This window comes from Periophthalmus magnuspinnatus, chromosome 5, assembly GCF_009829125.3.
Source record: "Periophthalmus magnuspinnatus isolate fPerMag1 chromosome 5, fPerMag1.2.pri, whole genome shotgun sequence".
Classification (NCBI taxonomy): Eukaryota; Metazoa; Chordata; class Actinopteri; order Gobiiformes; family Gobiidae; genus Periophthalmus; species Periophthalmus magnuspinnatus.
Genome location: NC_047130.1, coordinates 27,227,932 through 27,254,069, shown reverse-complemented (window position 1 = coordinate 27,254,069; position 26,138 = coordinate 27,227,932). Strand labels below are relative to the sequence as shown.

At 38.3% G+C, this 26,138-nt stretch overlaps 1 protein-coding gene across 3 annotated transcripts; it reads right to left on the bottom strand.

Moving 5' to 3' along the window:
- Positions 1-496: 496 nt before the first annotated feature.
- plekha6 (pleckstrin homology domain containing, family A member 6) lies at positions 497-25,544 on the bottom strand. 3 transcript variants are annotated; one of them, XM_033966936.2, is made up of 23 exons: positions 25,505-25,544; positions 24,563-24,671; positions 23,503-23,607; positions 23,150-23,222; positions 19,772-19,872; positions 14,046-14,227; positions 12,451-12,918; positions 11,519-11,999; positions 11,101-11,187; positions 10,020-10,091; positions 9,845-9,925; positions 9,403-9,552; positions 9,197-9,292; positions 8,922-9,033; positions 8,712-8,839; positions 6,663-6,717; positions 6,435-6,538; positions 6,092-6,223; positions 5,226-5,363; positions 4,513-4,628; positions 4,226-4,374; positions 3,820-3,914; positions 497-3,022 (listed from the first exon to the last, which is right to left on the bottom strand). In XM_033966936.2, the coding sequence occupies exons 2-22, from the start codon at positions 24,653-24,655 to the stop codon at positions 3,829-3,831; spliced, it is 3,009 nt and encodes a 1,002-aa protein (XP_033822827.1). In that variant the 5' UTR covers positions 24,656-24,671; positions 25,505-25,544; the 3' UTR covers positions 497-3,022; positions 3,820-3,828. The 3 variants fall into 3 exon arrangements, with proteins under 3 accessions (XP_033822827.1, XP_055077874.1, XP_055077875.1); XM_055221899.1 differs by lacking the exon at positions 11,101-11,187; XM_055221900.1 differs by lacking the exons at positions 23,150-23,222; positions 23,503-23,607; positions 24,563-24,671; positions 25,505-25,544 and adding an exon at positions 20,010-20,261.
- Positions 25,545-26,138: the final 594 nt, after the last annotated feature.

Below are 26,138 nucleotides of genomic sequence, written 5' to 3'. Positions count from 1 at the left end.
ACAATGACATTTCTTTTCAACTTACTGCCTATTCACTTCAAGGCTGTTCAAAACACTTGTTGACAATTGTTTCTGTTCATTCTGCTTTGACAGCGTCATTAAATGTACCAATTTGAGTGCCATTTAAAAGCCACTTCATCCTAATCACGGAAAAGGAGGATACTTTGTTGAAGAGTATTCGGGCAATAAAATGTAATTGAGGACAAAAGAGCAACTTGTGAATTTGGAGATTAAAAGAACTACTCTCACTACATTTATTTTTGTGTTTCTTTTTACAATTCCTTTGGACAGTTGTTACAAGTGCCCTTATTTTCACAACTGCTACCGTTATTCCTCTGCTCACTAAAATGTTCTTCCTATAAACATACCTGTTACGTTTTACCCCATTTACATGTTTACATTACATGAGTAATTTTGTAAATGATATTATATTATACCACAGCAGCATGAATCATTTATGCACTGATCAACAAAAGCTTACAAAATGCTGCCGTCATAAGCACTTGGAGAAACAAGGCATACATTCACTTTATTGCAAATATTTTAAAGCAAGCGCAGTGTTTTTAATTAATTGCATAGTCCAAGCACTTTGTATTTTTTCCCAAAATGGTTACATTTGATATTATTAATCATCCAGCATACAATTACTGTAAATACCATATACAATAATTGGTGTATATATTGTAGGTCATCTTTATTCTCATTAGCCTCAAATGCTACATACAGAAGAGTATCAAATATTAACAACATAGATCAATGTTTTTCTCCGAATTCATTCGAAAATAGCTTTGCTTCATCAAACTCTTCTCAATAACATTAAAATTAGGTTTGTGAAACGTGACTATCCATGAATTTAAAAAAATATGCATGTCATCTTCCACGCTTCTAAAAAATCTGCAAAAGAACAAATATAGAAATCTCCTCTCCAGCTGTAGTGTTTTTTGCTTTATCTTTCATGAAAGTTTATGACTCTGAACAAATGAACATGACTACATGAATTATGAAATGATCATTAGCCAAATTGTGTTACAAAATCTGTTTCCACATCAGTCCAATTGATGTCATATACACATTATTTTAAACACACTGCAATGAACCAAATGAACATTAACATTTACAGTTAAATAGCCTACTGTATAGTTCCCCTCAAATAACTGACTGTATGAGAATTACACTAAGGTCACTTTCCACATACATTTACTTTACAGAATATATATATACTGTATGTTCAACGTCCACCAACTCCAGCTGATAACATTATCCATGAAGCATTGACCTGTGCTAACTAAAGTGACATGCTGAAATAAAGAGACAGTGAACAGAGAGTGTTACAACGCTGGACAGTATCATCTGCTACATTGTACAGGTCATATGTGTGCTCACAAACACATATTTCTATACTCAGAAGGTCCAGTTTGAACACATCTTTGACAGATATTAAAGTTGATATTAATGCTGCGTTCACGTGTAATCAGACACAATCAAGGCATTTGTTTTCAAGCTTTCATTAAATATCAGTTAACAAATGCATAAGGCAAGGAAAGAACATGCAGAGGTATTTTTGCATTGGTAACGGTAAATTATTTGTTCACTTTTTGTATCAACTCAAGCACATAAACACAGCATTAATCCCAATAAACTTTTAACTATAATCTGTGTCAGTGACTTCACATGGGAAGAGCTATCAACACATATCTTGGATTGTAAAACAATTTGTTATCAGGGATGCACTTTAGAATAAAGTTATTTGCATGATACATAATTAAACAGACCTATGTGTTTGCTCAGTCTAACAGTTTAAAATTACATTGTCAAAATAACCCAGGTCAGAGAAATGCTGTTGTTGAGATGGTTCACTAACAGCTGTCCAATGTTCATGCATTTTGTAGTTCTACAAATAATATAGCATGATTAATTCATATGTTTGCTTAGTCTTTTTGAAGTTATTAAACATTAGTAACTTTCTTCTAAATACACAAAGGATGACATAACACTACTGGGATGACTGCTGCTCTGTTCCATTACATAAAATGACTCTTTATCTGAATAGGTTCTATTCACAATAGTGAATAACGACTTGATTTATAATGTAACCACATCACATTCTGATACCGATAAAGTGAGGGAGCACATAGGTTGGATTTAGAAAACTATCCAAACTGTCAGGAAAGCTCTGATCCACCATGCATGTGTATATTATCCATGGCAAAAAGGGACTGGTGCACGCTATGCTAAAACGTTATGTTTTAGCCACTTTAAGACTTCACATATTATATAGGAATTATTGAGCACTTTTGTAACTTTAACCATAAAATAATCTGCATGTAGACACCAAGAGGTTTTGAACAAGGTCTGAAACCTAATATATTCTTGATAAGAGGACACAGATGACTCCAACGTAACATGACTGAAACAAAATGACAGATGGAACCTCCAAAGAAGTCCATTCTTAAAACAGATACTGCTCAGCTTTCATAGTTTAGAATAGTCAGGATATGAATAATATCTGTAGTGTTATATACACAGTAGTGCTGTACTCTAGGGTTAAAGACTGTAAATCTCTACAGTGAGTGTTACTCTTTGACAACATGGGCATGTGTGTGTTCAAGTGCTTTGTTTAGTGCCATGAAGTTGCATATGAACAGAAGTGATCTGCTGACATGAGGTAATGGAGACAGATGGGAACGAGGCATCACAGTGAGCTGAGCACAACCCAGTTTATGTACGTCCTAGGCAGGACCACAGAGACATGTCCTCCCGGGACGCTCCACATCCGGAACCATGCAAATGTGCTGCTATTCCATGTGGACGTAGCTCATCTTCAAACACAACTCCGAAATGAACAGGTCCCATTTCACTTCACTGAGTCCTGAGCTACTTGAATCTGGTGTGTCTTCTATAGTCCTCTTCCTATAGCTTTAGCTTTTTGGTCAAATTGAAGTGAGGTGAGGGGAAACCATTGTCAGTCAGGTGAATTCTCAGAAAGAAGCTCGGTCAAACTTGGCAGCAACCCAGGCCTGAGCTGTAGACAAACACAGGAAAATAAAGTTCATAACAGTAAAATGAATAGAGTATTTTAATGCTGCACATAATAACAATGCTTTACATCCATATCAAAGAGTTACAAATGGAACTATAGTTCTATGAATCCTGGGTGACTGCCAAAGGGCAATGCTGAAAACACTGAATGACTCCCATTGTCCATGCGATCAGGAGGGAGTAAATAGAACTACATTACAACAGTACAAGTGAAATATTGAGGTGGCAAAGTTAAGAAAGAATTGTCCTCCACAGCCTTATGGCCACTTTCTTGTTTCTAAGGGGGTGTAAAATGACTCATGGAAATGACTCATTTTCTGCTACAAAAATATATGTTTTATGGGAAAAAAACAACAACTTTAAATCACTTCCAGCTTGAGGCATATTTAAAATAATAATTCAGCAATTCAGCTTAATTATTACATGGAAATGTCAAAATTGTTACTAAGATAACATTTTCTTTATGTAGTTGGCAATTGCATTCAATTAAGAGCTATATCTGATTCATTAGATTCCACCTATTATTTATTTATTATACCTATCTAACTACCGAGTTTTATTTTTGAGTAACCACACAGGTAGTTCTGGCAATAGTTAATCACTGTTTTATATCACTACACTGTGAGCAATCCTTACATAGACAAGGCAATAGTGGTGAAACCAACCAGCAATGAATGGAGCGGCATGTTGGCTGGCTGTGATTTACATTCTTCAGTGAAACAGGACACATCCTACTGAAAGTGCAGTGGTGAAGGATCTAGGAGCAGGACAGTGGGTTACCTTGTGTGCTCATGCCTTCATGACATTGGCAGAGTTTGGTTCAGAGGGCGGAGATGGACGGGTCGGGGAGGTGGGGGGGCTGGGGATACAGCGGGCTGCAACCACACAGAACATTTGGGTAAACATACATTCTACATCTATGTCTATGGTGAACAAATACAAACTATGGGAAGAACTGAGGTTAGGATGACTTCATCAGTACATGTGCTGGTGCATGCACGCACAACTTAGTAGTACTACATGAAATAATGCCAGGTTTAGTCGACACATATGCAGTACCGGAATCTACAAACATTTTAATACGAACACACTACAAATCACGGACAACAGCACATTTTTCAGTCCTTTCTTTGTGCAGGAAAATTATACTTCTGTACACAATTTTTTTTTAAAGTAGGTAACCTACCAGACAGCAGGCGGCTGCGACGGGACGCCTCTGCAGCCAAGGCACATGAGATCTCAATGCGCTTCTCTTGCTCCTGCAACTGCTGCTGAGAGCTGACAGGGGGCGCTCCATCCACAGGACCATCTAGTACTGGGACCATGTTCTGCAAGCTAAACACATGAAAAATATGCTAAACTTGAGTCAATGCTTTAAAGCAATACCACAAAAATACAATAAATTACAATAAAGACAATAAAGATTTATTTTAGCAGATAAACTATTAACAGTTACTTTTAAGCCAAACCTACTTTGATTTGGCAATAAGAGTTCTAATACGCTCCAGCTTCTTCTGCTTCTCTTGCTGTTCTGCAGGACTGAGAGGAACAGAATCATCTTCCTCCAGGAGGCGCTCTGCAGCCAAGACCTTGACAAAATAATGTATAAAATATACACAGTATGTAAAGATGCACATGTCCAAATTCAATCAATCAGTCACCATACATTCAAACATCAGTACATCAGGGGACACATTAGCAAATTCATATCACATTTAAAGGTTTTATGTCAGAAGGAATAAAGAAATGTATGTAGATTAATCTTTTGTTGTGGGGTGACATATCGCCTCCCAGAGGGCATTAGCACAAACTGCGAGAGCAGCACATGGTTAGGCTGGCTCAATATGACCTTGGTCATTTGGAGCACCCTTTTTCTCTACACAGAGGCCAAGACTTCCATCTGGACACTACTGATACATCCATATGATTAGGATTACACAGACCAATCTGTAAATTAACTAATACAAAAGTAAGAAATCAGAATAAAAAAAACAGAAGTAATGTTGTATTCATTTTGTTGACAAGCCATGAGTTGGGTTTACAAACGAGTTACTTTGGACATCTAACACTGAGCAACAAGGGAGTCACAGTCTACAGTCTGGGTATTGTTTTTTCTGTGATACTTGGCTTATATATTTTTTCTGTCTGTGTTTGTGCCTGAATAGAGTGGACAGGTGGTATTGTACCTGGTCATAGAGTTCGGGCTCCACCTGTAAACGTCTGAGTCTGGCGATCTCCTCACTGGGAGACTCCAGGCCCTCACCCCGCACTGCAGCCTCCAATTCTTTTATATCAATCTCATGAGCTGTCAGCCGTCTAGGAACCTGTACACACAACACACGTGGTCTTATATGACTTATATTATTAATGTCAACACACCACACTTGAGGAACTGGAACTATATACTAGTGTATCAAAGTGTTTTGTTTTTTTTTACTAATGAGTTTAATGGTTTAAATGACAAGTCCATGCTTTTGCAGTGACTCTAAACTGAAGAAACTGAGTGACTGAAGATAGCATTTGATAAAATACAGACAACATAGAAATAAAGCTAATAAAGTCACACCTGGTGCTTAATTATAACCTACATAAAATTAAACAAAAGCATGTTTTATTTGGATTCAGTCAAAATAAAAATAAAAATCAGCATAATACTTAATAAACTGACATTGACTCTTGTTACTAGCCTAAGGTATGGGTGGGAGATAAATCGAAAAATGGATAATATCGCAATTGTTGTTTTGAAGATATGCAAAATTAGAATATCGAGTATATTGTCTATAATTAAAACTATTAAAAATGACTTCAAAAAGAGACAGAAACATCTAGTGTAGCATAATATTTTTACCCTTTTGTGGTAAATTTTATGGTCTATTTTACGTTTTATACAATACTTGAACCTCAAACAAGACATTTATTTTGATATATTGTTGAAATGTTGTCTGAATATTGTTATCGAGATTATGCCAAAAAAAAAATCCTGAGATATAAATTTTCACAGCCAGTATAAACCAGAATATGCCAGTACTATATATCCATGTAATGCTCCTACCACTTTGTAGTTGTGTGAGCCTAAGTTCAGACTCTGCCTCTTGCTTAGGTTCCGTCTCAGCCGTTGGTTCTGCTCCTCCACACTCATTTTGGGCTTCACTTCAGCTGGAAACACTGCACTCTTTGGACGCTCCTACAGCAGCACACACAGATTTGAGTCAAACCAATGCCAATATATGTGCTTCAGATAAAAATATATTAGTCTGCTTGATTATGCATGCACAAAGGACATTAGCCAAGTCTGTACTGTGCAAGTTATTATGTCCCTTATTGTCTTGCTGAATGCCAATAATCTGTGGTTTGTAAATGTAAGATAATAACTGAATGTCTACTGAGTTACATACTCTTGAGATTCCATTGTGCATTCTTCCACGATACCGAGATCCACCGGATGCTCTGGTGGGAACTTCATCTGTGGGAGATTTTGTCCGTGGTGGAACAACCCCCACTAACAAATTATGAAGAAATGTTTACACAAAGTAATACAATATCGAATCAACTGACTGCTTTGGACTGTACTAGCCATAACAATATTTCATTTAAAAATATGCACATGTATCATTTTGGTTTACCTTTATTTGTGGAGGATTGTCTGTCCTGGGCTGTGTCCTCTGCATCACTCATATTCTGTGTGTGATAAGAGTGATAGTAACTTCAGTAATACAAAAAGGCAGTTATTTTAGCTCTATCCTATGCAACAATGTTTACACAGTGGTTTTCTCAGTCTCTGAACTAAATTATCGTGTTTTGGCAATGAAATTAAATATTGAATACTGAACGCAGAAACAAAACCCCCTAATTAACCTGACTACTTTATTAAATGACAAATAAGTGATATTCTAGCTTTATATCACTTGTTACCATAGAGTGTTTTCATGGTCAACCGTAAACCTGTTTTTCAGTTGTGGACTAAATTAAATCACCGATGTTTGGTGTTGTTGAAGCAATACACAGAAAGTAGCCAAGACAAGAAAGTAATGACAAAATACAGAAGAGAGCTTTCAAAAAATCTTACTTGCGCAGTGGTTATGAGTTAAGTCAGTCAGATTTAAGTCACCCTGCAGACTGGTTGACGTAGCATGTAGGAGGCTGAAAGGTTTAAGTACCTTGGAGTAAGAATCTTCTGTGTCAGAGTAGGCCAAGCCACATAGCCAGGCAGCACTGTCCCGGGACAAGGGCGGGGTGGAGGGGGGGAAGCTGGGGGAGGACTCCAGGGGGTAGTAGGACTTAGGGAGGGGGGGTCGGGGAGGGACACACTCCTGGCTCACCATCAAGGCGCAAGACAAGGGAAGGAAGAGAGGGCAGGTTCAGGGGAGAGCAGGGGGAAGATAATAGCAAGATCATAAGCTTATAGAAAGGCATACCTCAGCAGAATGTTTAAATATGAAGAAAAGCAAAGCACAAAAGACTAGAAATAAGATAAGAAATGCTTCAAATACTAATACTACAAATGTAGTTCCAAATTATACAAATCTGTACTGATGTGAAAGTCCAACGGTTTAGACACAAATGTTCACTAAATTCTTTTAACAAGTCTTTTTAAAACTTGATATTTTGTTTGATGAATGCACTGTGGATATTTGTTATCATTTTAAATAGTATAATAATAAAAAATAATAAACAAGTATTTAAGCAACTACAGGGAAAGCAATGTTGAGAATAAGGATATTTCTTCTTTATGTATATCGTCTTTAAATGAATATAAAATTTCAAAAATAGTTTGAATTTGTTTCATCTGATATGATGGTATGATATCTGATATGATGGTCAGCTGAGGTTGTTTTTAAATGTGCTATATAAATAAACTTGAATTGAATTGAATTGAATTGATGGGGCATGCACCATCATACTTCTGTTGTAAAACATAAAAAACTGAACTCAATTATATTAAAGAAAACTGAAAATATTTATAGAATTAGAAGATTAGAAGAACTGTATGAACCTCTAGATACATTTTATGCAACAATCATGTAGTATTGTTAACAAGGACAAAACATGAATTGCAAAGTTTTGGAAATAAAAAGAAGCATCGTTGTTGTGTGGAGTTAAAGATGTGTCTGCTTGAAGATTTTATGGGAGCTGTTTCTGGGGCAGGTTTGTGGACTGCCCACAGGGGAATAGATCACATGAGATGCTTCAGGGAAACTCTTTTTTACACAAATGACTGAGACGGGACACGACTCTGGAATTAGGTCAAGAACATCGGTCTGATAGGATTCCTGAATGGGAACTGATTGGCAATATCTGCTGTGCAGACACGTTGGTTCATCTACCTGGGGCACGTGAGCCTTTTGACTGTTGCATTGGTAATACTGTATTTGGTTCCTTTGTTTATCCTTGGTACAAGGTGTAACACTTTGCTCATAATTTATCTGAGAGTCAAAAATAGGTTCTTCCACAATATTTAAGGGCAGTCTAAAGTTCTCCAACAAAACAGGCAGGCTTTGATCTGGATCTTTTAAACTCCTGGGTCTTGACCTCGTCTTTAGTTCGCATTGTGAAACTATGCAGGACTTAGGTCGCTGTTTAGGAATAGGATTTCTACGCATTTTGGGTTGAGTGGTATCATTTAAGCACAATCCACTACTGTCAGGTCTAGGGTAGATGCAGCTACTTCTTACCTCAGGGTGTTTGGATGGGGGGGTCTGGGAGCCAGGCAGTGGGGAGAAGGGGCTGAGTGGGCTGGTCAGGCTTACGGAGCTTAGAGGACTGGCAGGACTATTGGTGCTAAAGGTACCACTGCTGACCACTGTAAAGCACACACAACAGTAAGATATTAGATGAGGTAGAATATATATTTCTTCGGATCTTTAGAACAGAAGAAGCTTTACTTTTGTGCTTGGCTGTGTTAGTGCCTCTGGATGAATTGTTTTTATGAAGTGCTTCTAATACATCTTGGACTCTCCAAAACTCCTTCTGTATGTGATTACGAACAAGGACACTCTGCAAAAATAAAAACAAACAAATTAATTAGCAAATTATATATTAAGTGTTGTTTTATGCTCTGGCTGAATAGCTCAGACATTTCATAACATTTTTAAGGTTTAAGGACACTGCGCAATTTCATGAACAGCAAAAGAAAATGTAACAGGAAAGACTGTGTCACCTGGCCTCCAGCGTTGAGTTGCTCCCACAGATCTCCATGAATGGCGTTTGCCTCATCCTCCAAAGCCTCAAACTCCATACGGGCAGTGGTTAATGCCTAAATCAGGGTTAAAATTTGTTTGTTTTCTCAATTTCATCAGCAACAGCCTACTAGAAGAGATGATGTATGTAATGCATTGTATATCACACTATCAAAGGGAGTCTTACACTAGAAGCCTGTGAGAGCTCTCCACGGATGTTAATGAGCTGGTTCTGAAGAGCCTCCTTCTTGAACTGAAGTTTCTCCATGGCCAGAGGCTGGTGGTGGTGCAGCTCCATCTCCTGGTGAGTGGACAGCAGTGCATCCTCTAGGTTGTCCTGAATAAAATACAGCCACAAAGAAGTCCTTAGGCTTCTACTTTATTCCTTTGGTTCAACATAAACAGATTTTAGAAACTGGACAGTGAAGTAAACTGTCAGAGGTCAGAGGTTTCAGAAGTGAAGCTTATGACCTCAGTAATTGAGTGGGCAAAAGGTACTGTGACCTGAGGGGGAGAAGAAGGATTGTGGGTGTGGGTGGGAGTGGGTGTGGGTGGGAGTGGGTGGGAGCATAGACATGGAGAGACTCATGGAACAACTAGGTAATAAAACAATGATATACATTATGTACCTTATCCATTCTTAGCCTGTGGACAAGAGCTTCTTGGTCTTTCAGAAAGCGGTTTTGTTCACACAGTCGACCAAGTAGTTTCTGTGCAGAGAAAAACAAATAAATAAGTAAATACATGATATCAAGACTAGTCTGTAATAAATAATAAAAGAAATAAATGGAACATGATCCTTACACTCGTTTCAATTTCATTGAGTTTTAGTGTGGGGTGTAGCTCTCGGCTGTAGGGATCATTGTATGGAGGTACCTGGAACAAGACCAATTTTCAGTTTGGATCATTGTCTGGAGTACTAACCAATATTCTTTACATTTCTCTAATAAATACAATATAAACATAAACTGTATGTACTATACAGCATCTGTGATTCAGTTCAATGAATGGATTTTCTGAGCCCATTATTTCCATAAGAAGTTAAAGAAGTCACAGAATCCCACCTGTTGATCCAGGTAGTCCAGACTGCGCTGGAGCTGGAAGTCTAACATGTCATCCTGAGTCAAGCAGCAGCAAAGTAGCGGAGACAAGACAGGACAGACAGAGCACAGATAAGCTCCACAAAGCAACCCAATCAGTGTGATCATCAAAACTTCATCACAAGAGAATATGTGACCCAGGCACATTTGATTCAACACCAGAAAACATTTAAAGGATTCATTTAAAATATATGTTGGATCTAAACATAACTAGATCATAAACAAACCCTAAACCTAAACAAAAACACTTAATATTATTAAACCACGTAAAATGGATAATATGATCCTCAAATGTTAACCATAAAGCTGCTCATAAATACAAAAACACATTCTTCTATCTTCTATTCCATACTTATTATTTGTGTTACACAATTGTTACGCTTCTCTGAGTAACAGTGAAAAAACAATGTATTATTATTATTATTATTATTATTATTATTATTATTATTATTATTATTATTAATGTGTTAGTAATTTTGTACATGTGCAATAGTCCAATTTTCTACACTGAATAGTAAACTCATGTAATTTTGCTATTATACTAATGGTATAAACATTATATTTATTATATTATTGTATTATATTATATTTTAAGTTCTTAAGCACAAACCCAAAATCTTGATTCAAATAAAGTTCACCACATAATAGACAATAATGAACACATGCAAATGTTACTTGAAAGAAAGACAAGGAGTCAATACTACAAAATTAGAACTAACAGAAAGCATGATCAGCAGAAAGCATGAAGGAAAAAGAAATGCGGTGGCTAAAGCAGTGACACATACCATTTTACTGTGAATGGAGGGGGAGACAGGGTAGCTGTGGTGGTACAGGCCTTGGCTTAGGGATCTCCTAGTGCCAGGAAAGTCATACTGAGGATATCAAGGAAGGAAGGAGAGTGACAAACATAAAGAGAAGGGAGGGTAGTATGTTAGTGGTGTAAAATGCGTGGTGTATCAAGCATATTTCAATAAAAGTGGAAGCGTTCAATTAATAATAATAATACAGACATAACATTTTCATAATTGTCTCCTTTGAACTGGTTCATCCCATCCCCTTTAGCTACTGCAGTTAAACTATGATTAAACTATCAACAATTCTCTTGTGTGACATTGCCACAACAAAATATCTGTCTCTTGGGCGTGGCTGGTTAGGGTTCGACCCACACATCAATGTTTTTCTCTGAGCCTGAGTATATCTGACCTTTGGCGAGCTGAGAGACCTCCTCAGACTGTAAACAGAAGGGTCGGCGTAAATGTGGTCATCCCTTATTCGTGCTGGGTCGTGGTCAAAACGCGTGGATGGAGACCGGGCTGGGGACACGTAGTTGGGAGGCACTGGAGAGTACAACCCCCCTGAAGATGAAGATGGTGACCGAGGCACAGAGCGAGAGCGAGGCTGGATTGACAGGCGCCTCATGGATGTTTCCATGCCATAGTGCTGTGGGCCCCAGGAGTCCCTCATCATCGGGGGCCCGTACAGCTGATGGGGGCCATCTCTGAGCGAACGCCGTTTGTCTTCCAGGGTCCAGCGCTGGTCGTAAGCCCCCACAGCAGACAAAGTGCAGATGCTGTCAGGTCTCATCCCACCAGAGAACAAGGGGTAGTCATCCATGTAGCGAGGGTCAGGAGGGTACCCATAATACTCCGAGACACCTCTGTTGACAGTGTAGTACCGAGATGGGCTGAGGGGGGGGGAAGACATACATATTAAGTAACTCAGTAGCTATAATCACATTAACAAAACATACTGCATGCATTCTTTTTGTTAACTTTGCATGGTCTTAAAATACAAAGGTCAATGATAAGCCTTTTACAAACAGTGCACACAGGTCATGTCAGAGTGCTGTGGCCTGCTCTGTACAGCACAAAGCCTTTGTCAGATGTCAGTGTATTTATGTGCATTGTCCCTGATAAATAAACAAAAAAACGTAACTTAAAAAACTTAACTTTGTACAAAACAGTAATAATTCTCACCTTCAACACTCCAAGTCCAAACAATGTAATGGTTTATCCTAAAGGGAACAAACCTTTCTTTTCTTTACAAAGAGTACTCTCATGTATGATTGCCATGTACCATAAACCTGAAGTGATACTCCATAGAGACTATATGAACAATCCACCATGAGCACATACCTGTGGAGGTCCTCCTGAGAGGCCATGCCCCGGCGCTGGTTGACCCACTGCTGCAGCTGGGCCATGGAGCTCCTCCTCTGTGCCACTCTCTCTGGGGCTGTCCTGGGCACAAAGCCCCTGCGCATGACCACTGCCTCCTGAGGGGGTACAGTTCGCTCTTGGTGGTGGCTCTGGGCCGCACTGGTCCTGGGAATTGTGTTGTGAGGGGCCCAGCCATTTGGGTGAGATTTGGAGTGTGCAGGTACACCCCCTGGACCCTCCACTGGAGCTTCAGTCTTTACACTGTTATTATTGTCCGGTCTGGAGCAGGACAGAGCGGGAGAAGGGGTTTCAGGTCCATTCCCATTGGGTTGTGAAGGGGGCTGGGAGGGGGGCTTACAGTCACTGTCTGTCTGTGGCGTCTGGGGGTCCGGGGCTTTGGTTACCATGGTGCTGCTGACATCAGCTGTGATGCCACTGGTCTCCGAGCTTCAGTAAAAAAAGGAAGATGTATTGTATTACACTGACACTTGAACAAATGAGAACAAATAAATGATTGCTGTATAAATGTGCTCTTAAAGTTGATGTTGTTAAATCAATTTAATGAATATGAGATTTTCACTAAACTATTCCTCTGTCTATTCTTTGATATGGCTGGCAACATAAATATACTGTGATAAGAATCTTTACATTGAAATGAATATTATTTAGATCTTTGCTCCAACCTATAGATAATCATAAGTAAACTATGGTATTTCTGCAAGTAAGAGATAATCTTCAACACAAAGCCTCAATTTTGTAGTTACAGTAGCCTACCTGTGTGTGGCAGCATTGTTTAAATCATCTACATGAGTATCACCCCTTACACCACTACAATCAATCAACATTTGAGATTTTAAACAAGAATAAAGTACAAGCAGCTAAGATTGATAGCTAAAGTTAGCATGTCCATCTCTGTAACTCAAACTGAACATAGCAGTCAGATGCATAAATACTTGTGTTGATGTGATGAATCAGAGATAATCTGCTGAAAAAACGTGTCAGTTTGTATATGAACTGCTCACTCATGTTAATAAACTGACTCAAACTGACCACATGTCCCTCTTTATGGATGTTCCACTTTATCTAGTTACAGAAAGGATATTATTTTTACACTACAGCATTTTATATTTTGCAAAATCAATGGGTCAGATGTTGGTAAATATAGCACAGACATTTTCAGAACTTTGAACTATTATTAAAGTACGTGTAAAGTCTGCTCAGACTTACTGTGTTACTGAAGTTTGTCCTGATTATTAGCTTCAGCAGAGCCTGAGCAATTAGCATTTAATATATTAAATTTACCTTCTTGTATGTTGTGTGTGGAAAAAATGCTGGGGAGGGTGAACGGAGAGAACTGAGCAGCAACTGAGCAGCGGGACAGTATTTGTTTGCATATATCTGCCACTGTTCGAATGTGTTAGTATTTTAAACTTTCTAAATGTGTAAGTATTAACATAAGCCTCACTGTGTCACTATTTGCTTTGTTTAACATGAAAAAACATTAGAATTATAAAGACAAATTTAACTTCCTGTGTATTTATCAGTACTGAAATGTTTGCCTATTAGTACCACACCTTTGCGTTGTTTCCACGTCTGCTGCCTGGCTCATAGCTCCAATCCACTCTTGTTGTTCCTCATGACTGTCTGCGCTGAAGTAGTACGTCCTGGTGCCGCTGTGCTCGGCCTGTACGCAAAACACAACAGGACCCTTCAGCTCATCTTCCTCACTCCCGTTCTCATGGTCCTCCTGCCACACCTGCAGAACACAGGAAGGAACTGTTAGCAATCACTGTTAAAATCATAGTACCACCATGCTGGAGGTTCATGGACATAAAACAAGATCAGAAGAAAACATGCAGACTCACGCCCAACAAAGATCTATCAAGATCAGACTATCAAGATCAGATCTCATGAATCTTTTGCTCAAAGTTGTCACAAACATCACAGTTAAATAGGGCTGCAACTATTGTACTCTGAGATTTCGTAAATGAATTTTTAACCAAAAAAGGTTGAAATATGAGACTGAGGGTTTCTTGACAATAATTTCAGAGAAAGTAATTTTTTTAATTAAAGACAGTTTTTAAGTTTTCATCTTATAATGCTGCTGTCTATGTTGTTTGTCGATAATGATTACAATTATTTTAATAGTCGGCTAACCACAATTATTCCGACTAATTGCAACCCTCGTTAAGACTAACATTGCCATTCAATCCGTAAACATGACGACACATAGTCCAAAAAGACACACAGCAAAGAAAACATGAATAAAACCAAAATCTAATTTTAAATGTATGTATTAATAGCCTTTATCAGCAGAGATATAATAAGCACAGATGGGATGATGAAGAAGTCACATCACAAAAGTAAAAATATGGTCCAAAAAGTCTTGACACTTGCATCATGCATCATGCAATTACAAGACACCAGTGTATCAAAGATGAGCGCTTTACCTCCTATACATAGAGGCAGCTGGAGGACCTCGGAGAAGGCAAAGAAACGGGAACAGGAAGAAAACATGAAATACTTTGTTTGGTGTAAATAGCAGCAGACATCACTCGGGTTCACAGCAAGAAGGTTCAAGATTATTTTAACTCACAGTTTGTCCAGATTGGATTATGGATTATGCGATGTCTGGGTTCATCTCTATAATATGCTACATTTCACCATGTTACAATTCTCCTGGTAGATTTGTGTATGTGTTTATTTGGATCACCCTTAACTGTACCTGAGGGCCTGTCAATCTTCCTGGAGTCATTTTAGGTAGATGTTTTTGGTTTTTTAATGAATTTTACTTGAAGCAAAACTCTGATTATTAACTATGTTCTAGGTAATATTATTTATCCTGCCTAAATTTAAAAAGAAAATTTAAAAAATTTAAAAAATTGTCTTTAGTTATGCAATGTGTACATCAGAACAGAGCATCATCAAGATATATCAGTCATATGTGATATTCTAGCGGATGTTCGATGGCTGCGCAGTGTTGACCTTGAAACTGCAATTCGGGCTCTCAAACCGTTTGTGTGTGTTGATGTGATGCTGGAGACACAGATTCATTCAAGGCATTAGGAGGAAATGACGTCACCAAGACACTTCCTTCCACGGTGGAGCAAAAATCAGACCCCACCCACAGTGTGCAACGTGATGCAATTGGCTGAAATAGCTCTATAGTAACAGGCAGCAGTAGCCATGGCAACAGAGGCGGAGTGTGTGTGGCCTCCTTGGCTTTATTGTCCTTCCTTTGTTCCACGTTTAGGTAGTGTGAGACAAAGGCGCATCAAATTCGGTGGTGATCATAACAGAGGTGATAGCTTAGACATATTCACATTATAATAAAAACTGTAAACCAATATGTCACATTATCAGACTCTATCCATGGTCCTTTGTTTACACTACCTGCTCCTTTGTTATGAGGATACTGAAGTGTGTAAAATCAACTAGCACAATTTCCTGTAATATGAGCCCATTCAAATTTTTAACAGAATTTGGTTTAAAAAAGGCAATTTGGTGAATTATTATTAAAATATAATTTGTGTAATTGTAAATAGTGACACAATCATATAGTACTTTTCTACCTTCAACACATTCAAAGTACTTTACATCAAGGAGTTGAGTGTCTTGCCCCAGGACACAACTAAAGTATTTATCTGTGGGAGCTGGAATCACAAACCAACCTTTGGATCAGAGGACCAATTGAGCTACTGTCGCCTGACACAAATGACACAAAACCAGCTAAAAATTTGACAGACATATAAACAAAATTATATTAACTTCTACAGCATAATGAATGTTATATTGTAATTCAAGTTTAAACAAATGTGCATAATTGTGATAGGCTGGGGTTATATGAAATCTGGCATAATAAAACTAGTCTACTGTATGTCAAGTGAAATGTATCTGTGTTTCAGTCATAGGACCAAGTAACAGACCCAACTCAGATCCTTGTGTTCAATATTTACAGTGGAAGAGCTTTGACACATGATCTGGGTTGTGTTTACAGTATATATCTATCTACATGTGGTCAACCACACACTTAGTTGGGAGCACACAATGACAAACAGGACTAGAACGAGCCTGTGGTTTTTCAGCACACCAGGAAAGAGACCCACCAAGAAGTTAATTATTACTTTATATGACAGTGTGTCCAATACACATAATCCACGTGTCTGATAGTCTGGGGACAAGTGTACGAAGGGTACTGAACTCTTCTGATTTGCAAGATTAGACCCAATTTTATACATTTTCTCTGTTTTATTTTGAATGCATTCTTGAAGAACATTCAATAATAATGCATTTTGTGTTAGGAACCCCAAACATAGCATGTGTCGCAGTGCTACTGTGAGTTTGCCTCTAAGCTCTAATCTAAAACCAGCCCATTGCCCCATCGTGAATAAATATGAGTTGACATTCAGAGTGCTGCATGAGGCCCTTAGCAGTTTCATGGATTAAATGAAGTTTATAACTAATAGTTGTCCTTATTATAACATGTACATTTTAAAAACATGGTTACCAGAAACAATATTATATGACATAACATAATTATTAACCCTAAGAAAAACAAGGCAAATCATTGCACCTACTACATTTAGACTTTTTAATATATAAAAATGCACAAGAAAATAAGTGGAGAGGATTTAACAAATACTGCTCAAGCTGATTTTGATCCAACTTTCTAGCTTTCCCTCTCAACAGTTTCTAGATGCATTACAGCAGAGTGCATGTCACAATAATAGACTGATTTATGTAATGGTTAGGTTGGGCACCTTGATTTTGTAGAGGCTTGCCTGTTGACTTTGTTCTACCAGTATCTGGTGGAAAAAATAACAAGGATGACTGTTGTGGTGTGTGCTGTGCATTTCAACAACCTGAAGCTAAGACCAAGTACAAAGAGTTTGCCTTCATTGGCAGACGACTTAGGAGCAGCAGCCCACAGACATAAATAAGATTGGGGTAGCTTAGAGACCCCTCAGGGATGACTGGACCTTTTCACGCACTTGAATCTCTGTCATTGTGTTGACATGTGAAGTCTGTTGATCATACACCTTAAATTTTCATTTATTTGTCTAATTACACATGCTTCAATTTTATGTATTTTTATGTGTGTGTGTGTATGTATATATATATATATATATATATATATATATATATATATATATATATATATATATATATATATATATATATATATATATACACACACACACACACACAAATAGCATCCTTTTCATTTACTTATTTTTTGAAAGATAGTCTTTTGTAACAGGGCAGCTGCTTGTGTCATAGACAAACATGGCAGTCTGTCAAGGTAACAGCAGTGAGATAACATTTGGATTCAAATGGGACGAGTTCTCGGCCTTTTGCTGTTACTTGTCCTAACTTCACATTCAAACAGAACAACTAATGCGACTACCACAACGTTCACACAACCTGAAAGAGTCAACAACAAAAAGGGTTTGGATTACCACCTCCAGGGCCAAGCCAGAAGAGTCTCTTATTACAGTTTTAGATCAGGGATCAGGTGTAGTTCAAGTCCACTGTTTATTCAGATTCATAGAATTTTTATTTAACACATTTAAAAGTAAAGGAACATTAGAAGTTCACTGTGTATGAATGAGCCTGTATAATCTTACTAATGAGGCACAGAACTTATACACTTATCACACTGGTAGGTCATTGACAGCTGTGGAATTCATAACAATGTAATATCAAATCATAACAACTAATACTGGGGAAAAAAATAACTCTTGAAAAGGTAAATACCTTTAATATAGTACTATGCCTAACACTTGAAACACCAGAAAAACTTGAAACGCATGTGGTAATACAAATCCTAACTCACACACAACAGTTTGTGTTTACATGCAAAGCCACATTAGAGATTTTTCACAATGTGCTATTGTATTACAGATGATCCTGCCAATGGTGACTTTTTGAGAGTCTTTCAATGATTGAGGTGACACCTGCTGTGTTGAGGGGATAACCAGTCCACTGATACACAAAGTGATTCAATCATGTTTTCCACTAAAGGTGGACTAAACCGGGACAAGTGTCTAACAGAAATCTTAAATGTATTAGTAAGGACAGGAAGAACACAGTTAGGGCTTTTATTAGGTTTGCCAGAAGACAGTCAATTAGCCATGGGGACATTGTGTCTGTTTGGTCAGTGTCTTCACATGTGTTTACTCAGAGTTCAGGCATTGCACTTTGCTCTGGTGTACTGGAAATTCACAGAATTTGAACTCTGTTTTGTTTTTTTTTTAAGTGACAAAACTAAACTTTCCTGCCACTGATGTTGAACGATAAGACAAACAATTTTTTTTTTTTCTCATATTCATCTATCATGATATGATGATAAAAAATAACATAATGTAACTTTTATATAATATCTTATCTTATATTAAAACTAATTAAAATGCCTTTAAATATTAACTTCTTGAACATACTTAAGACAGACCTCTAAAAATTGCCATATAACACCAAAAATAGACACATCCTCCAAAGTCTGACCTCTGCTCCAGATAACATGCTTTTACTGACAGAGGATTGGGTGTAGACATCTTAATTAAGGTGATGATTGACAATTAAAGATGACTCAATTTTGATTTTAATTAAAATACTATTAATTGTACAGTCCTACCTGCAACTTACGCAGAATCACGTGGCTCATTGTTGCTCTGTTATAGTAAACTTCCAACCTGTGCCATGATTACAGAGCTCCAGAGTTGGATTTGTTCTAATGTAAAACATCCAACAAGACATCCTTTTCTTCGAGACGAACAAGTCACAGCAAATGAACAAGTTACAGCAAAAACTATTTTATCTGAAGCAATCTTTGTTTGATTTTATTCATACACTGACGCATGGACTTGTCCCTGACCACATCCGGATTACAAAACTTGCCAAATCAAATTAAAAACCCCTTACTCAATCAGAGATTTGATGTGAGAAAACTGAAAATTCTATAGATAAATTATTTGATTAGCATTTCTTTACATTTTAAATAACTGAATCCAACATTTTGTATGTGTTTTGCTTCCTGTGTTTTTCTTTAACCATACAATTTCAAGTTTTTCCTCCCACACTGCTCTTCTCATCAATAACCTAATTTGTCAGTCAGCTGCCATCAATCATGTCAAACCCAGCAACCACCCTGATGAGAACAAGCCTACCTAAGACCCAACAAATTCACTGCCCTCCATAAAAGAGCAGCCGGGGCTCACAGAAACACCCTGCAGCTCAGTAGCAGCCTCAGCACGTGCAGAATACCAAAACAAAACAGAGTGGTCGGTCACGTTTTACTGACCTTAAAGGCAAACTTGCGGGTGATGTTGTCTGATGGCTCCACTCCTTCGACTCGGAAGCTGAGCAGTGGTAAACTTCCTAATATCGTGTCCTCCTTCTCGTCTGTGAAAAAGGAAATATCATCACGTCAACACAAGCTGGCAACCTTAGCTGATGGATAGCAGTAACAAAAGCATCCCCAAAATACGAACATCAGATTCATTTAGCTAATCCTGCATTGAGAAATCTCATTGAATGACCTGCTCCTGTGCTCTCTCAGTCGTCTCTCCTTTGCTGACAGCTCTGAAGAATAATGGTCCAGGAGTCTAGTGATAAGCAGGCTATAATGGCTTCCACGGTTAGACGCCAGCGATATCCAATACTCGCAGTGAGAGGAAGAACAGATATCTGAAAGGTAGCTTTAGAGCCATTTCAAAGCCTTTGTCTGGAGCGCTTGTACATGCTTGCGCCCCGGTCTTGGCAGTAAGCAGTAGCAGCAGCGTGTGTATTTATGAGTGGGTGTGTGAGTGACAGAGAGGGAAGGAGACCAAACCAAGGAGAGGCAGGACTGGGGGAGGGGTAAAACGGGCTTGTGCAATCAGCAAGTACGCCTCGTCCTAGGTCTAGCGCGTGTGTGTCTATGTAAGAACGACCTGCCCATGTGACTCAGTGGAGAAGGAATCTTGGCCCGCAGCCCAAATGTACCTGCTCCTATAGTCTGTGAACCTGCAGGCACACAGAACAGGAGACAGCAATGCACTTTGGCTGCCTTCCATCATATTATTAGGTTATAACCATAGAAACCCATTGTGTACACTCTCTGAACGGATGTATAATCACACAGGAAGTAAATAATTGTAGTGTTAACAGTGGAGCCCAGGACAAACCTGGGATCATAATGATTAACTCACTGATTCATGTCCACTAGGAATTTATAAGCACTTAAAATGCATTAATCAGGTGTGCACATTACACGGAAACGCGATGTTATCTCAAAATCGGGATTTGTAATATCTGAAATGACACATTAAATCTACAAATCTTTTAAGGACATTGTAACACCATTGATCACTTGGCTAATATTTATATTACACAGCTGTAGGTTGAACAATAGTAACACAGCTATTGATTATGATATTTATGATGTTCACCCTCAAGTAATGTGTATTTCTCTGTTCAGTTTAGACAAGTTCACTAATGGAAAAATAAACACAGATGCAGGGAAAGGAACTGATGTCAAGCTGGACATAATATTGTTGATAATTTGTAAATGTAGCCTATGTGACATTGTTGGGTAAAGGACCAGTTATCGCCTGTTCTCAGAGGTCCAGGAGATGTACTACTCAAGCAAACACAGTCTTCTGGTAGTTTCGTCCAACACCCACAGCATTTTGTGTGTATTTTGTCTCTTGTAACTTGTCTCTGCGGTGTAACTGGAGCTAACAGCACATCTTCATTGCAGGGTCACCAGAGTCTGTTTACCATCACAACACTACTATACAGTGGGAAGGTACAATGTGATAGTACAAGCAAATATCTCATTAGGTTTCATCAAATATTTTTTTAAAAACAATGAATCCATAAAGCTTTAGCCATTCTTGATTTTGAATAACAATTGTCTGAATAACCAGGTCAGGAACTCAGAGTGTGGACAGGGAATTGATCAAAACATATATCACACCACATTGCATAAACACAATGGGACAGATGATTTGCGTATGCAGAAATCTGTAAAGTTACATCATTACAAGCATTGATTGTTCAATTTCAATTAAACTGTTATGCTGTTTACTCACTTGCTGACCTATATTATAATACATTATACAATTGGCAATAGTAGCATTGTTAAAACTTAATAAGCATGTTTTGCTCCTTTACATCATAAACAGTGAAAAAAGTGACACCACACCGTATTTTTAATTTAATTGCCATCAACCTCATGTTCCCAGGGGAATTGTTAAAAGGCCTCTTCTCCATCTGCCACCCTGTGAGGGTAACATTAACGCAGTGGGGGGAGTCAGTCTCGCCATAGACACAAAGCAGAGAATAGACTTGCTTAATTATCAACCCAGGTGCTTATTGTTAATAGGCAAGTAACATATAACAAGAGAAGGGATAGAGCTAAATTTACCTTAATATGTTTACTGTTAAAAAAAAAATCTATTTGTACTATAACCAATTTTATCTGGATGAGTAGAAAAAAATATTTAAATAGAAATCTCTGAACCTTTTTTTTGTCTGCAGCCAACCAGAGCAGAGGTTATTTTGTTGTGCATTACTGGGGTGACACTTGTACAGGTAGCAGGCAATTAGTGATTAAAAAAAGGGTGACAAAGTGTGAGAAAAAAAGTATGCTTTACTTTTTAACAGTAAGGCGTAAAAGATTTTTCTTTTACAAATCACAGGATGCAGCTTTTGAAAACAATATAACAATATGCAGCTAGAGCAGTCACAAAAGGGTAAAACCTTTTCCTTTTCCTTAAAATTACAAATAATTCATGCAAGTCATTACATTAGTGACACTCTTTTGACACTCTATACAACTATAGAAGTAACAAGTCATGGTGTGTGGACATATACAATCTGGCCAAACAGTATTGTACAGCAAATCTCACACATGAATGACCACTGCACATGGCCTGACAAACAGTGAACACAAATATCTCGGGTCTACTGGGAGAAGCGCTGCATGTAGCGTCTTATGGAGAAGAATTTTAATAATGTATAAGAACCTTTTATGCCAGGACATTTATAGCCAAGAACAAGAATAACTGTGTTGCTGTTTTCACTGTTGCTATGCTCTCTTGTACAATGCATCTCTGTTCCTGAGTACAGTCGATTCAACTCTTCACCAAGGGAAAAATATTTCCCACAACAATCTCAAACGCCACACTGTCTTATTGGAATTAAGGTCCCAACTCGGGTGAAGGGTTAGTACACCAAATATAATGTACATGCCTCTAAGCCACTCACTGTTTACGGAGTTAATTTGTACTGTCAGTGTGAGAGGAGAGCAATGGTGTATGACCTTTCCCATGCAAATAGTACACCCCATGTGTATACAAGAAGAATGCAGAATTATTTTATGGACAACACCTTTAAAATACATAATTTTAAGACACAAAACTAACAATCTAGTTAACAATGCAGATAATTTTATCTCATACCTTTTTCTGAATGTATGTGTATGGAAAAACATAAACAGTTTCCCTGATTCATCCACAGTCTTTTAAGTTGCTGTGGCTCATATCCTCCATCAGACACCAAATACATTCATGCCAGCAGACTAAATACTTAAAAATATCATATTACTGTTGAAATCAATTATTAGTAGTATGTGACTTTTGATATGTTTTAAGCAAATGGTCAGTTTGTGCTGGAAAGTAGAAGAAAGACCAACCTTTGTAGTAGAACAGACATCTGTCAGTGAGGACAAACCAGCGCTTGTTCCACTGCTTCACTCCACTGCTGCCCTGTACCACACACACATGCACAATCATCAATTAATTATTCTTTGCATAAGATTATTTGGCAGATAAGGCATTTTAATAAGATTTGCAATAATTCCAAAATAATATTCTAATTCTAATCTAATAATAATCGAAATCTAAACAGTGAGACATGCGGTGACAAAACATGCAAGTTAACAAAAGGAATTACCAAAGACAAGTAATGACATGCAATAACTAGAGCTTTTACTTTCTGGTAGAGGAAACTCTTTGGTTAAAATTAGGCAAGTAATTATGCTCTGACCTGCTTGTACAGCCAGCCCTGTTTTGTGACGACAGCTTTGGGATTTCTGCGCATGGAGTTGGAACGCTTTCCAAAAGAAGCAGTCTTCCGGGGCGTCCGAGAAATCTGCAGGCACCGAAAAGAAACTTTAGATTTCAGGGCAGTTGTATTTACTTGATTTACTGCACAGTATCTGTAATTATAATGCAGTCTATTCACCGCTCATTCATACGTTTTTGAATATCTATATCAGTGGTTCTTAACCTTGTTGGAGGTACTGAACTCCACCAGTTTCATATGCACATTCACCGAACCCTTCTTTATTGAAAATTATATGTATTTTTTTTTTTTTTTTCAAATTCAAGACATATGTATGTTTTACTGGTGCACATGAACCGTGCATTAACATCACTGTGTTCAAAGAGTAAAACCAATAATGAACTTATTGTATTTATGCTATTTCTTATTTTTAACATTTTAACACACACCCATCACCTAATTTCCATCAGGCTAGAATAATAATGAATATTTAGTGCAAATCAGTGTGACTTCTGCTGTTGCCTTTGACAGACCAGTTCAGAAATGCATGGCTTCACCTTGGCCACTCTCATGTCATTTACACAGCAAAGTCTGTTCCTTTTCTTCGTTTTTATGTCGTTTTTATGCCGTTCAAATGGCTCATTTAAGTTGGGCAGGTACGTCGATAGACACATCAAAGGGTGCATTTGTCGAATTGGGCCAACGTCTGGAGACACTCACAGTCCGTAAATCATATGAGTTGGGTGCGTGTCTTGACCACCGCTGAACCCCTGAGACCGACTCACTGAACCCCTAGGGTTCGATTGAACCCAGGTTAAGAACCACTGATCTATATCTATGCATTACCTACCAATACAGTATACATGTTAAATAAAATGTTTTATTATGTTAAACTCAAACACTATTTCTTTGTAGTTTTATTGTAGTAATACATTAGAATAGGCTCTCTCTCACAATGGTATCTTACATAAGAGTTGAGCTGAGTGCATGGTGTGAGTGTGTGCATGTGTGCGTGTGTGCGTGCCCGTGCGTGTGTACTGACCCGGCTGTAGGGCTGGCTCTCCTGGGACACCTCTGAAACCATGTTGGCACTTTTGGAGTGAGGGAGGCTTCCAGCAGCAGTGTTCCCATTCATGTCCAGATCACACTGCCTGCACACAAACAGAAACAGTATGAATCCTCTGTAAACACTCCAAGCCAATCTCAGACTTCAACTGTTATGAAAAAAAGTATCATAATGGTGCAAAAGTACTTTCATTCTGTATGTACTGCAAATCTTCACGAGTGGCTGCTATTGAAGAATCACAGTGTCCCCTTGAAGGTAAAAAAAATACTACCATATGTGCAGGTGTGTACAACATATGTGCACAAATGAAAAAGAACTAAAGCAAATTAAATATGATGTATGAATGAATGAACAGATGAATGAATGTGTTATTGGCTTGTGTGTTATTCTTATGGTTACTCTTCCTTGTTTAATTACTTCATCATTCAAATATATCAATACACATTTATCAATATTAACATCAAACACTCTGAATAACCATAAAGCCGGGTGTGCAGGTTACACGAGCGCCCCCTTGTGCTTATCGAGCTCTCTGCATCATCAGTCGCCCTATGATCATCAATAAATACCAAAATTGGTTTTCACTCTTTATATCAAAGTCACATATATATGCATGCATTATTGTGACCAGAGACCACTTAATTGTTGCAGATTTGACTCAGGAATCAGGAGTAGCTGCAGCAGGATAACTGAGCGGGAAAACACACCCACCACCTCCACCAGCACCACCAGCAGCAGCAGCACTAGGAGCATGCAACACTCCGGTCCAGAGCAGCGCATTTAAGAGGACAGGAGTAAGCGCATACACAGCATTTTCTCCAAGTTTATAGAAAGGGGATCTTTTTGTTGCAATAAACAAAAAAAGTTATATTCTGATGGTGGTAATTTTCGTGCACTATTAGCGCCTTCTGTCTTTACCAAGGGAGAGTGTTCTTTCGTTTCTGAGCTGGAACTGTTCCGGACCCTTCATGTTAAAGCAAAATGCTCTTTTTACGCCTCTAAACCAGTTTTCCATCCCCGTTGCCCTAAAGCGCATGCAGTGGATTGATTTTATTCTCTGCAGCTCTATCGACGCTTAATTTCCTGTTTATGTGTAACGTCATGGAGCAGCCCGAGGGAAAACCCGGTGCGGATCCTGGGACACTGACCCGGAGCCACCGCGCCTACTGTGCACTGTAATCCCTGCTGGTCAAATTGGATTAGATTTACCCAAGCTGCAATGCTCTTTGCTGCCTTGGTCAGCCTCAAACGCATGTGCACTACGCATTCTGCACATTAATAGCATATTAGTGCACATGAGGCAAGGAATCAACCAGTTCATCAAAATCACTATATGCTCCATCCAGTCCAATCAGCAGACTACACCTTTACATCACTGCTGTCAAGACAAATGACTTCGCCCTGGAGATGAACCTGCTCCGTTATCAAAATGTGTTGATTTAGTTAATATAGTCTTCTTCTTCTTCTGAACTATTATTAGGCTTACTAGAAATGCATGCACTGGCCACTGCTTATTAGAGTAAAATATTCACATAGGTAAAATCACTACTTG